Here is a 12966-nt window from a genome sequence, read left to right as displayed (position 1 = left end):
CTTCTTCTTCTTTCTCTTCATTATCCTCTCTGTCTAGATCTTCTTCACGTTTAAGGTTCTTTCGCAAAACAGCCCGTCTCGCTGTCTCTGAGACACCTTCGTCATCTCCGACTTCGTCGTCTTCTCCTTTTGCTAAAGGGGGAAATACGACATTTTCCCCAGCACCGATCGCTGATAGTAATCCTTCTTCTTCTTCTCCTCATCTTCCTTCTTCTTCTTTTCAACGTGGTGTACATACACCCCCTCCCCACCCTTTCATGACGGCTTCTCAACAGTCAAGTTCCTTAGTAGCGATATCTCCTTCTCGAGGTCGATTCTCGTTTATAGGGCGACGGCCGACTAGCGGGAAAGAGAGTCGATTGTCTATCGGACAGGAGAAGGAGAAAAGTCGATATTTATCGAGCGCTTTTTCTTCGTCTTCTTCCTCTTCTTCAGGTTCTCTTTCTTCTTCTTCGTTGGTAACCTCATCGCAGGTGTCTTCTCCTTGTTCGAGTATAAAAGAACGTTTCTTTTCTTCTTCATCTTCTTCTGCTACCTCTTCACTAAGGAGCGGATGGATGATAAGAAGAACAAGAAGTAAAAGCCCAGGAGACAGAGAAAAGATCACGGAGAAGCAAACGAAGAAGGAGAAGAAGGAAATCCTAAAAGAGCAGATGCTTGCTTCTCATGACGAGGAGGAGATGGACGAGATACGAAGAAAGAAGATGAAGAAAAAGAAGAAGAAGAAACACAAGAGCCAAATGAAATCTGTCTCTTCTTCTTCTTCTGGAGGTCATCGTTCTTCGCAGCAAGAAGAAGAAAAGAGAGAAGAGGAAGAAGAAGGCGAAGAAGCAGAGTTTCATGATCTGAATGAAGAAGAAGAGGAAGACTCCCCTCATGGTTTGCTCCATAATACAAGAGAGGAGAAGGAGACAACGAAGAACAAGAAGAAGAAGAAGATATCTCAACCGCCTGGTCTTCTTCACATATCTCATGACTGTAAGAAAAGAATCCCTTCCCCATCTCTTCATCGAGAAACTTGTAGAGAAGTTAACAAAGACGAAGGAGAGAAGACTTCTTCTTCTTCATTATGTACGTCAACTTCTTCTCCCTCTCATTCGATGGTTTCGCATTGTCGACCTATCCATCCATCGAATCTTTCTTCTTCTTCCTCCTCCTCGATACCGACATCGAGTTACCTCTCTTCTGTCGTCTCTCCCTCTCCTTCGTTAAAGAAGACAAGAGAAGCGGAAAGCGGGGGAAGTTTCACTCCTTTCTCTAGAGAATCTGACGATTCAAGGGGAGAGGAAAAAGATGAAGAAGAAGAACGGATGAAGGATAAGAAGGAGAAGAATCTCTTTGTTGCAAAAGCCGTGTCCCCGCGCCGCGATCTCGACAAGAAGATGGAGAAGAAGATCTCGATGCTGTCGACAGCTGAAGAGAATCCTAGCGGGAGATCTCTTCTTTCTTTCGCTTCGAGAGAGGTGAAAGGTGAGAGAAGAAGAGATGAAGAGGAAAAGAAATTTGATTTGAAAGACGACGAAGAAGGGGAGAAGAGGAAGGAAAAACAAGAAGATGAGGATGTTAGGAAGGGGAGGCAGGAGAATCGAAAGGAGTTAGGAGGGGATAAAGAGGAAGAAGGAGAGAGATCAAGGGAGGAGAAGAAGAAGAACATCATGAATATGTCAAGCATATGTGAAGAGAGAGAAGGTGAAGGTGAAGAAGAAGAAGAGGTAGAACAAGGAGAAGAAAAGGATCGCTTCGCCTCTTCTTCTTCTTCACGGGGGATAAGTTCTTCTTCATATCGAGGTCAGATGCAACACAAGACATCTATGAGGGGAGAAAACGAAGAAGAAGAAGAAAGTGAGACAACTTTCTTGTCACACGGACAAGATGAACTGAATGAAAGAAAAAGAAGAGAAGAGGAGAAAGGAGAGGTGAAGAAGAAGAACAACAAGAGCAGCCGCCATCAGAAGAGTTCATCTTCTTCTTCTTCTCCTTCCTCTTCGTCTTCGTCTTCTATTGGGCCCGCATCCCGTCATGTCTACTCGAAGGAAGAAGATCTTGAGAGAGACAAGGAGCGGAAAAGAGAACAAGAAGAAGCTGAAGAAGTGGAGGAATTTTCTCTTCGTCATGAAGAAGAAGAAGGAGATAAAAATCCAGGGGTTTCGTTGTCTAAGAGAGAAGGTTTCTTTTCTCCTCGCCAAGAAGACCATATGAAGACAAGACTCCCCTGCGAGTCGATCAACCGTGCTTCTCGCTCTTCTCTCTTCAATCGATTCTTACCTATTCGAAGTACACGTATTGGGGGAGGCAATACACCTGATAGTTCTTCACATCCTTCACCCTTATCTTCTTCTTCTTCCTCATGTAAATTCCGCTCCCTTTCTTCTCAGAGAAAAGAAGGTCTCTCTTCTTCTTCCTCTTGTTCAACGCCTGCTTCTTCTTCTTCTTCCACAAAACGTTTTCTTCTTTCACGAAGAGAGGAGGAAGAACAGAAGAGAATCGATTCTTCTTCTTCTTCTTCCTCTCGAGGTCATCGTATTCTTCACTTCTCTTTGTCTTCACCTCCTTCCGCCTCGTCACCCCCCTGTTGTTCTCCTCTCTCTTCTTCTTCTTCTGCTTCGCCAGCGTCTCCTATACCTCCACCGCAAGGGGGGGGACGTCCCACTCCTTCGACACCTGGAGGATCAAGTCTAGTGCTGAAGAAGCAGTCGCGATTCTCAGCTCTGAGGAGAAGGGTCCCTTCTTCTTCTTCTTTCTTCTCGAAGAGAGGGACAGGAGACAAGGAAAGAAGAGGAGATATGCAAGAAGATGAAAGAGATAAAGCTAAGGAAAACGGCAAGGCGACAAACAATAACGAAGAGAAGGCAGGAGGAAGAGAAGATGGTGGCTTGAATGAGAGAAGAAATAGCTTCTCAGAGACTGGAGAAGATCGCATTGTAGAAAGAAGAGAACGTCAGTTGTTCTCTTCCTCTTCCTCCTCCTCAAGTCTCGCTTCGGCTTTTCGTTCAGCTGCCGCATGCATGGCTGTGCCCTCTGCGTGCAGTTTTTCTCCAGTCATGAATAGAGGAGAAGGCCAAGGAGAAAGACACCTTGGGAGAGATGGGAGAGAGTTGAGAGAACAAGAAGAGGAGGAGAATGAAGAAGGTGGGTCTCTATCTCCTTGTTCGATACATGATAGAGCCATTCTTAACTCAAGAGGTCGATTAGATCTAGATAGAAAACCAGACGTTCCTTCACCTCTCTCCCCCATGGAAGGCGTACGAGAAGAAGAAGAAGAAGGTGCTGAAGCAGCTAGATCGTTCGCAGTCTATACTCTCCAAGCGACAACTGCATGCAATGAGAAGACTACTCCTCATCGAGGAGGTAAGGAAGTCTCTGAGAAGTCCCACCACCAGCAGAAGAAGAAGACACCTAAAACAGCCCCCACCTCGTCATCTTCTTCTTCTTCTTCTACGTTTCTTAGGCATCTCAGAAGGAAAAGGAAGGATCATCTCCACCTACCGCACCCGCAGCAGGAGCATTCACTCTGTAGGAATCATGACGTTAGCTCGGAGAGCACTCGTCTAAAGAGATCTTCACAGCTGGAAGAGAGAGAAGATATAGAAGCAGAGAGTCGATGCGCAGGGAGTCTCGATGTAGACGAGAAGGACAGGACGAGGGTGGGGTTCACCTCCTCTCATGTGACAACCTCCACAGTAGTCATGGGTGGAGTAGAGAAACCTTCTAGTGAAACAAGGGATTCTACAGAAGCAGTCTCTTCTTCCTTCTTACCTTTGCCACGTGAAAAGACAGCATTCTCTTCGTCTTCTTCTCCTCCTCGGTCTCAGGAGAGGGGGAATAAGATCTCTGAAGGTTCATCTACAGTATCGTCTGCCCTAGGTAGCAGTCCTCACGATCGAAGTATAGCCAGTAGTACTAGTAGTAGTGACGGGGGAGTGGGGGTTCCTATCTCTTCTATTAGATGTCCACCTTACAAGCCGTTTTCTTTTTCGCAGCGTTTTTCTTCTTCATCTCTCCGTTCTTTCTTATCTTCGTCGAATTCTTCTTCTTCTTCTCCTTCTGCTCATCCTCTTCCACATAGTCCCGCTTCCATCAATCATCTTTCCTCGGACGCATCACGTCTTCATCCTTTTTCTAGTCAGACACCTCAGCATGCTTCTTCTCTTCTTGTCTCTTCTTCATCTCCTCTTTCGTCGTCTCCGTCTACTCTCACTCCTCCTCTGTCAGCCGCATGTTCGTCACCAGCTAGCTCTCGTGTCTCCTCCGTGTCTAGACAAAGTAGTGCAGCGAGAACAACCACATCCTCCTGCACAACTAGCGCGACTTCGCTTCCCAGATCTCGTACCATTCCTGCTTCAGATTTAGATGATAGACAAGATAAAGAGTCTTTGACCTGCCCTCCTTTCACTTCAGAAGAAGATAGGATACGACATAGACATAAAGACGAAGAGAAAAAGACGGAGAGAGGCCGAGATGACAACGACGTTTGTATAGAGGAAAAAGAGGAAGAAGGTTCTCATCTTCTTTCATATAGGTCATCCGATGTGAAGTCGATTCTCAATAGATGCGAAAGAGAGAGTGATAGTACTCGAGAGAAGAGCGGTCTTCAGCCCGATGTCTCTTCTTCTCTTCGATTTAAGAAAAAGAAGATGAAGAGTAGAAAGGCTGAAAATAAGAGTTCCTCTGTATGCTCTACGAATAGCGAGGGTGAGAAGAAGAAGAAGAGGAAGAAGAAGACCAAGACCAAGAAGATGATCAAGGAGGTTTCGCCTCATAGACATAGAAGTCATCGAGATATCTCCACACCTAGCGTTACGACAGACAGAAGCAGAAGCAGTTGTTCTCTTTCTAAGAAGACTAAGGTAGTACCACCCGTCTCACCTTCTCACGAAGAAGATGCAGAGCGTCCAAAGAATGATAGAAAGAGGCGTGATCGTGAAGTCTCGAACGTGAAAGTATTATCTTCTTCTTCTGTTGTTCCTATACATGCTATGCTGGGACCTATGTAGGTTGAGCCTCCTTCATATCTTTTTTCTTCAGATCTTCTTTCTTCCCCTTCTCCTTCTTCATTCTCTTCTTCTCTTACAGGGATAGATGGAAGCAAGCTCTCTTCAGCTCAAGCTCCTAAAGAGGAGAATAAGACTCCTACTACCACTGTGTTGTCTTCTTTCTCAATACTTTCTTCTTCTTCTTTCGAGGAAAGCTATATCACTGCGACAACGGCCGAGTCCGTCTCGAGATCTCCGTCTTCTCCTTCTTATCAGGAGAAGGAGATTTCCCTCTTATATGAGGTTAAAGAAGACGAGAAGAAGAAGAAAGACAATTCCGTCCTGCAGAAAGATGAAGAAGAGAAGAAAGCGATCAGAGAGAATCACTTTGGTACGGCTCTCTCTCTAGCTGCTTGTCCTCCTCCTTCTATCTCTTCTTCTTCTCGTCATGAAAAAGCCTCCTTCTTGAGATATCCGTGGATGACGGTATGTGGGAGAGGAGAAAGAAAAGAAGAAGAAGCAGACTACTCATGTAGTAGATATGCATCTTCTTTTTTCTACAAGAAGCCATCCAGAGATGAACCTCTCTCCTCCTCTACTTGTTGCTCTACTCCGGCTTATATCCGGGAGAAGAAGAGAGGTGTATCAGGTTCTTCTTCTTCACTAAGGAAGAAGAAGAAAGGAGAGAGAGATGAGATGATGGAAGAAGAGGACCTAATCATTTCTACTTCTACTTGCGGCAACTCAGCGGGAGAAGAAGATGAAAGAGATTCTATGTGGTGCAGTAGAGATGGAAGAAGCAAAGAAAGAAAGGATGCGATGGATGAGAACGAAGGAGAAGAGGAGACGAAGAATGTGAGTAAAGAAAGAAAGAAGAATCTTCTTGTCATCGGGGAAGAAGAAGAAGATAGCTGGATCAGTGAGATAAGTCTGAAGAAGGGAGGAGACAGGGCGACTACGGTAAGAGACGAAGAAGAAGAAGAAACCAAGAGGAGGAAGAAGAAGGATAGAAATTCTCTCACTACCACGACGATCATGAGAGAAGACGATCAAGGCCGGAAAGCAAATCTTCTCCCTCTTCTTCAGTTCCCTTCTTCTTCTTCTTCTTTCTCGTCTTTTCCTCATAATCGTGTGTATCGAGGAGAGAAGGGCGATCAAGATCTCAGAGAAAACGAAGAAGAAGAAAGAAGAAAAGAAGGGGAGATGAAGATTTCTTCTTCTGCACTCCAAGAGAGGCGATGTTGCATCTCTTCTTCTTCTTTATCATGTATATCTCCATCCTCTTCCTTCTTGAGAAATCCCGACTGTCTTGGTCCTACTTCTCCTACGAGTCAAGCAAGTGCAGATGAAGAAGATCTAGCTGCTGAGGAAGCTCGCCTAGAAAGGAGATTGGCAAGTCTCTCTAAAGCAGCTCTTCTCTCTCGCCAGGATCCTTCTTCTTCTTTTTTATCTCCTGTATCTCTCTCTCATATTCCAGCACAAGGTAGAAGTGCCGACAAGCCTCATTCACGGAGAAGCGCAAGTGTAGATTCTTTTTACTTGCAGAGACAAGAGAGGTCCGTGAGAGAAGAAAGAACACAGAAAGATGAAGAGAAAGAGAAAGAAGAAGAAGAGAGGAGAAGAGAGAAACGGAGACTTGTCTTCTTTCCTAGGAAAGGAGGTTCTTCTACTTTAGGAGGACAAGACTGTGGAAATTCACTCCAAGGAGGAAGAAGGAGGAGAGAAGAAGGGGACGGGGACCATAGGCAAGTCGATCGTCAGAGAGGAAGAAGAGATAGAGAGGAGAGACGACTGCATGAAGATGAGATGGAGAGACAACTAGAGAGGAACACACATGAAGAAGAAGAAGAGCGGAGAAGAAGAGAAGAAGCAGAAATCGAAGAATGTGTTCGATTTATACAAGGTAAGCAGTTAAAGAAAGGAGACGAGAATAAGAAAAGAAAGAAGAGGAAGTTAAAGAAAGAGATGAGCGAATGTTGAGAGACTGCTAGAGAGAGGGAGATACACAGATAGATCAAAGATAGATCAATGGATGGCATTCTGTATAGAACAGAGGGAGAAAGACAAGAGAGAGAAAGAGAAAGAGATGAAAATGACGGTTGATCTATCTCTTCTTTTTATGCTTCTTTCTCCATGCTCTCAGGTTATCGTGAAGAAGAGAAGGAAAGGAAGAGCGAAGAAGATGCGAGGAAGATGGACGATGATATAGCTATAGGGTCTTGCAAAGAAAGAACAGCTTCTTCCTCTCATTCTCTTCTTCATCCTCTTCAACCCTCTCAACAAGCCATTCCTTCTTCTTCTTCTGTAGGTCATCTCCTCCTTTCTTCTTCTTCTTCATTCTCTCCCTCTCTTTCTTTGTCTTCTTTTCTTCTTCTCTCATCGAAGCCTTCATCTTTTCAGAGAGAGATATGTGCGACTAGGAGCGAAGCATTTGCTAAGCCGTCTTTTCTGTCAAGGATAGAAGAGGAGAAGAGAAGAAGAGAATTGAGAGGTAGATCATCCTCAAGAGAAACAGAAGACGAGATTCCTCTTCGGCAGAAAGAGAGTGAAGAAAATGAAGAAGTGGAGCCTTCTCAGAAGAAGAGTATTACTAGGAAGGATGCTGCTTCTCTAAGTTTGCAAGAGGTGAAGAGGTCCCAAATGCCTAAAGAAGAAGAAGAAAAGGAAGGAGAAGATGATAATGAAGAAGATAGGCGTTCACAAGTAAAAGAAGAAGATGTAGCAGAAGACCCTAAAGACAAAGAGGAGGGAGATCAAGACGAGGAGACAAAAGGACAGAAAGAGGAAGAAGAGAAAGATCAAGAAGTTGGGACAGAAGAACATAGAGAGGAAGGAGAAGAAGAGAACGAAGCTTTTTCTTTTCTAGCTGCGACTCGTCATGCCTTTCGTGTGGATCTTTCTGTCTGTCCCTCTTCTTCTTCTCTCTCTGCTCGAGAAAGAAACGACAGTGAACAGAATAGAAGAGAAGCGCAACAAGGCACTGGAGAAGAAGAAGAAGAAGAGAGAAAAGACGTAGAGAAGATGAAGAAGAAGAAGAAAGAGAAGGAGAAAGAAGATGGAGAGAGAGATGACTTCTTTTCATCGAGGGGGATAGAAGACAGAAGAGTCCGATTGGATGAAGAAGAGAAGGAAGTTGATAAGAGAGAGGAATTAGAGCATTCATGTGTCAGAAAGGAACTTAGAGAAGAGAAAGAAAGAGGAGAAGAAGATGAAGAAAAGGAGATGAAGATGACAGGCGTAAGAGAAGAGAGGAGAGAGAGAAGAAGACTTCTTTCTTCGTCGGGTGGAATGCCTACTTTTTCATGCTCTTCTTTGGCCTTTCCTCGTGGAGATCTGAAGCCCCACGATCAGCTTCGTAGAAGACGAAAAGACGAAGAAGAGAGACGATCGAGAAGAGAAGACTTTGAAGAGAAAGAAGAGAAGAAACTCATGAACACTGCGATAAAAGATAAGAAAATCTGTTTGGAGACCTCTTCTTCTTCCTTTCACTCTTCTTCGATTCCTTTGCTTTCATCGCATTCTCTCCTTTCGAGTGTATCGACACCAGCCACCTGTACCTCCTCTACAACGACTCGGGCTGTTTCGCGTGCTTCATCCTTCTCAGGCTATATAGACAACTCTTTATCTTCTTCTTCTCCTTCTTCTCTCTTTTCATCCTTCCGAAGAGCTTCTTCTTCTTCTTGCAGCCGTCTCCATGAAGAGAAGTTTCACGCTACGAGAACTGCTACGAGCGACCGCTTAACATCTCTCTCTGCAAAGAAAGAGAAAGAGGAAGGCAAGGCTATCAAAAAGAAGTCTGAAGATGAGCTTAGTGAAAGATCTCTCGATTCTTTCAAGTCAACTATCGTAATGAAGAAGAAAGAGAATTCCGGGGGAGCAAAGGAGATTTCTTCTCTACAGTCGATGTTCTCCACAGTCGCTGACAAAGAGAAAGAAAAGGAGAAGAAAAAGAAGAAGGCTTCGCCACTGTTGGTGGGGGAGACCATCTTAGCACCTCATCGGAAGCGATCTTCTTCTTCTTTTTCTCTGTCTTCTTCTCCTTGTCGACTGTTTTCTTCTTCTTCTTCTTCTTCTGCTTGTTGCCGGTCTCTTGTGAGAGGAGAAAGAAGAGAAGAACTGAGACATCGAAGCGTAGATGCACATCTACACAGAGAAAGATCAGAAGAAGAAACAATAAGGAGAGAAAGGAGGGAGGCTGTTGAGGAGAAGCAAGGAGAAGAAAAAGAAAAGCAGAGGAAGATCAATGATGAATGGAAGAAGAGAAATCATCCCCACCTTTCTCTTAGGTGTATAGACACTCCAAAGTTTTCTTATCATTCTCTTCCTTCGAGTACACTTGGTCCCTCGGCTTCTTCATCCTCAGCGTCTTTTCTTTCTTCTTCTTCCTCTTCATTCAAACACTCTTATCATCGGAATCTTTCTTCTTCTTTCTCTTCCTCTTCTTCTTCATCTCTTCCCGATGTTCATGAGAGCTCTCCTCTTCCTTCTCATTATCGCCGCGCCTCTTCTTCCTCTTCCTCTTCAATGGATCTAATGCCTCCTCTTCTTTCTTCTCTCTTCACGGCAACCACAGGCTAAAAAAGAAAAGCAAAACATACCCGTACAAGCCTCTCTATCTGTCTGTTTTCTTCTTCTTCTTTTTCTTCTTCTTCTTCTTGTCCCTGATCTTCACTGATGGTGTGAGGAGATGATAGCCACGAGAGAAGGTGTCTCTTATCATGAGTTTTCTTCTCCTCTTGTCTTTTTCACAGACCTCTTAAACTTCTTAAACTCCTTCTACCTCCTTCTCAGCAAGAGGCATGTACGGTTCGTAACGACTTCTTCTTCCTCTCTCCTTTTCTCCTTCCTCTTCGTGTCTCTCTACTCACTTCACTAGGCACCCGCGTTCTCTTCTTCTTTTTTCGTCTCTCAAAACAACGAATGTTCATCTTAATGCTAATGAACTTATTCTACTTCTATCCCTCCTGCTAGCCTCCTCATCATCCCCATTACACTTATCACCCTTATCATCCTTATCATTATCATTATCTTTGTCATTCTCCTTATCATCCTTATCATTATCATCGTATCGTCATCGTCCTTCTCATCATTATCCTCATCCTTATCATCATTATCATTATCATCCTCATCATTCGTCATTATCATCCTTACTACTATTCTTCTTGTTGTCCTCATTCTAGCCATCAGTCACAGCCGCTGCCTCCTCGCCGGGTCGACCGTCTATTCAACGACTCTCTGCTGCTCTCTCTCTTTTAATCATCACAGAATTTCCATGTAGAGTAGCTAGCTAGATAGATAGATAGCTAGATAGATAGATAGATACATAGATAGGGCGAGATCGAGTGATTTCGTTTGGCGATCAGAGGAGAGACACCCCATGATGAGAGGAATAGAAAACTTGTGAAAAGCCGAAGAAAGTCGTGTCACGTGTTGTGATGCTTCACGTAGTAGAGCCACTGAGAGAGTAGCTGCCCCTCCTGTCTTCTCTGCGTCTTCTCTACTTGTACAGTCCCTTTCCTCCTTCCTTCATTCACTTTCTGTCGATCTGTCTGATGATGATGATGACGAGGAGGAAGATCAACCTTTGTTCTACTGTTGACACGAAGAGATATAGATAGATAAATAGATAGATTGATAGAGAGAGCTAGAAGTGGATAGATAGATGAAAGAGAGACTAAAGATAGATCAAAGATAGATAAATAGATAGGTTAAAGATAGATCAAAGATAGATAGGAGTCTTGTATGTTTTTCTCCGTTGTTTGGAGATATTTCAGTGGATAAGCAGCGTGTGGGGTGGAAATCTATCTGGACAGGCAGAGGACGGCCTCTTGCTTGATAGACCAAGATTCATATTGATGTGTATCATTAAGAGTAGATGTAAAGGTATCGAGAGGAATGAAGGAGTCAGAGATGAAGAATGATGGATCGATATGTGGGTAGAGAGAAAAAGAGAGAGATTTCTTCTTGACTTTCCTTGTTTCTCCGTGGTTGCTGCTTTTTCTTCCCTTCGCTTCGGTTGTGAGGACTTCTCTTTTCGCTCGTCTTTAGAATGTAGAAGGAAGACCGAATGAGACTAATCAGAAGGTTTGACCTGAGATACCTGGAAGAGGCAGGAAGAAGGGGAGGATGTTGGGGTGTACATACAGACACTCCAAGTTTGCATTGTTCTCTCTCCTGTTGTTATCGTCATCTTCTTCTTCTTCCTCTTTTTGAACATCTTTCTTTCTAGGAGGTGGCTTTGTTTTCTTTCTTTCTTTCTTTTTCTTTCTTTCTTTTCCTTTCTTTCTTGTTTTTTAAGCGCTTTGATTCATTTCATTTGATTAGTCATTCAACCAATCTCTTTTCAAGTTAAGTAACTGATCAAGTCTTCTTCTTTCTCTCCTTTCCTCTTGATATCTTACTCCTCTCGTTCTCAAGAATGAACTTCTCATTCCTCTCTCTTCTTCTTCTGCTCCTGGATCTCCTTCGCTTTTCTCTCCCCTACGTCTTCATACATAGACTTTCCCGAGCTCTCTCTCTCTGTCCCTCCTTCTCTCACCCTCTCTCTCTCTCTCTTTTCCCTCCTCCCTCTTTCTTGTTGCTTGTTTGCCCCAAAAGACGGAGGAGAACAATAGAGACGATAGAAAGAAACATAGAAAAGAAAGTCGAACGAAGCAAAAAGGAAAAGAAGAATGAAAGGAAGAGTCTATCTATCTGTCTATCTATCTTCAATCAATCTATCATTAATCTATCTATCTAACTCTCATTATTGTATCTATCTATCTTTAATCTATCTACTTCCGCATTCTGTTGTTTTTCTTCTTCAAGTGTATGCTCTTGTCAAGTCAAGAAAACGGCTGAGCCTAAACACATTCTATGTCCTCTCTCTTTTTCTTCTACATTTCTATCTACTGAAGGACGGCTTCTCTCTTTCTGATTCCTCACTCCTCAGAGACAGACTGGCCCTGAGGGAGGCCTGACAGATAGAGGTATAGAGATCAAAGATAGATAGAAAGATAGATAGATAGTTCGAAGATAGGCAGTTTGAAAGATAAGCAGATAGAAGATAGATTGATAGATCAGAAAGGCAGATTACAGATAGATAGTCTTGCCGTTTACGAGGCCACAACTTTTCTCCTTTTTCTCTTGCCTTCGAGTCATAGAGGTGCCTGTCTACAGCCAGAGAAAGAAAGAGAAAGAAGTGAGACAGAGACGTACAGACACACAGGTGGAGAGAGAGAGGAGCGCGAATAGAGAGAGCGAAAGAAGTTAAAAGACGAGTTTCCCCGGAAAAAAGAGTAAAAGAAGGACGTTGGGTCTCTGCGATCAATAGACGTGCAGATGACTTCGATGTAGATGTACGACCCGTGAGGAAGAAGAGGAGAAAACATTCAACGTGATTGTGAGTAGTGGGGGTGACTAGGCCCTCTCATGATCTTATAGAGATAGCCCTAGAGGTAGTTGAAGAAAGGCGAAGGCAAATCCTCTTGTCTCACACAAGGTAGGAAAGTGTCCTTCTTCACGTTAAGCAACTAACGTCGTCCTTCTTCTTTATGCGAGAAGAAGACAGAATTCTTTTGATTTCCTTCGTCAAGAAATCTGTCTTCTCGCCATCGGCTTGAATACTTTCTCTCGGTTTGTCTGTCTACGTGTCCACTAATGTATCTATCTTCATGTATCTATCGACCTAGCTATCTTTCTTCACTCCGTGGGTCCACCGATGTATCATCACTTGTCTATCGATGACCTATGTCTCTGTCTTCAATCTATCTGTCTACCGTAAAACTCACCAGTAGATGATAGGAAAAAGAAAGACAGACAGTTGACTTTTCTCTTGAACAGGGGAAGATTCAGAGGCATCCCACCACTGCTACCCCCGTGACTTCTCAAGTGTATGTACACCTCAGGAGTGTGTAACGGACCACCTCACCTCCCATGCGGATCACTATTCAGACTCTGAGAAATGTGTGAAGAAGGTTTCTGTGAGAGAATCTTTAGCTTTCCTTCTCTCTAT

At 43.7% G+C, this 12966-nt stretch overlaps 1 protein-coding gene across 1 annotated transcript; it reads left to right on the top strand.

Moving 5' to 3' along the window:
• Positions 1-8: 8 nt before the first annotated feature.
• CSUI_001984 (uncharacterized protein) lies at positions 9-11672 on the top strand. The gene is made up of 2 exons (XM_068062187.1): positions 9-6876; positions 7117-11672. The coding sequence occupies exon 1, from the start codon at positions 258-260 to the stop codon at positions 4992-4994; it is 4737 nt and encodes a 1578-aa protein (XP_067925838.1). The 5' UTR covers positions 9-257; the 3' UTR covers positions 4995-6876; positions 7117-11672.
• The last annotated feature ends 1294 nt before the right edge of the window (positions 11673-12966 follow it).

The sequence above is a fragment of the Cystoisospora suis genome (assembly GCF_002600585.1).
Source record: "Cystoisospora suis strain Wien I chromosome Unknown contig_820, whole genome shotgun sequence".
Classification (NCBI taxonomy): domain Eukaryota; phylum Apicomplexa; class Conoidasida; order Eucoccidiorida; family Sarcocystidae; genus Cystoisospora; species Cystoisospora suis.
The sequence above is the reverse complement of the archived record's forward strand: the minus strand, read 5'-3'. Positions and strand labels throughout refer to the sequence as shown.

Bases quoted from the DNA above. Each gene is read 5' to 3' on its own strand.
- CSUI_001984 (XM_068062187.1), top strand. From the start codon at position 258: ATGACGGCTTCTCAACAGTCAAGTTCCTTAGTAGCGATATCTCCTTCT.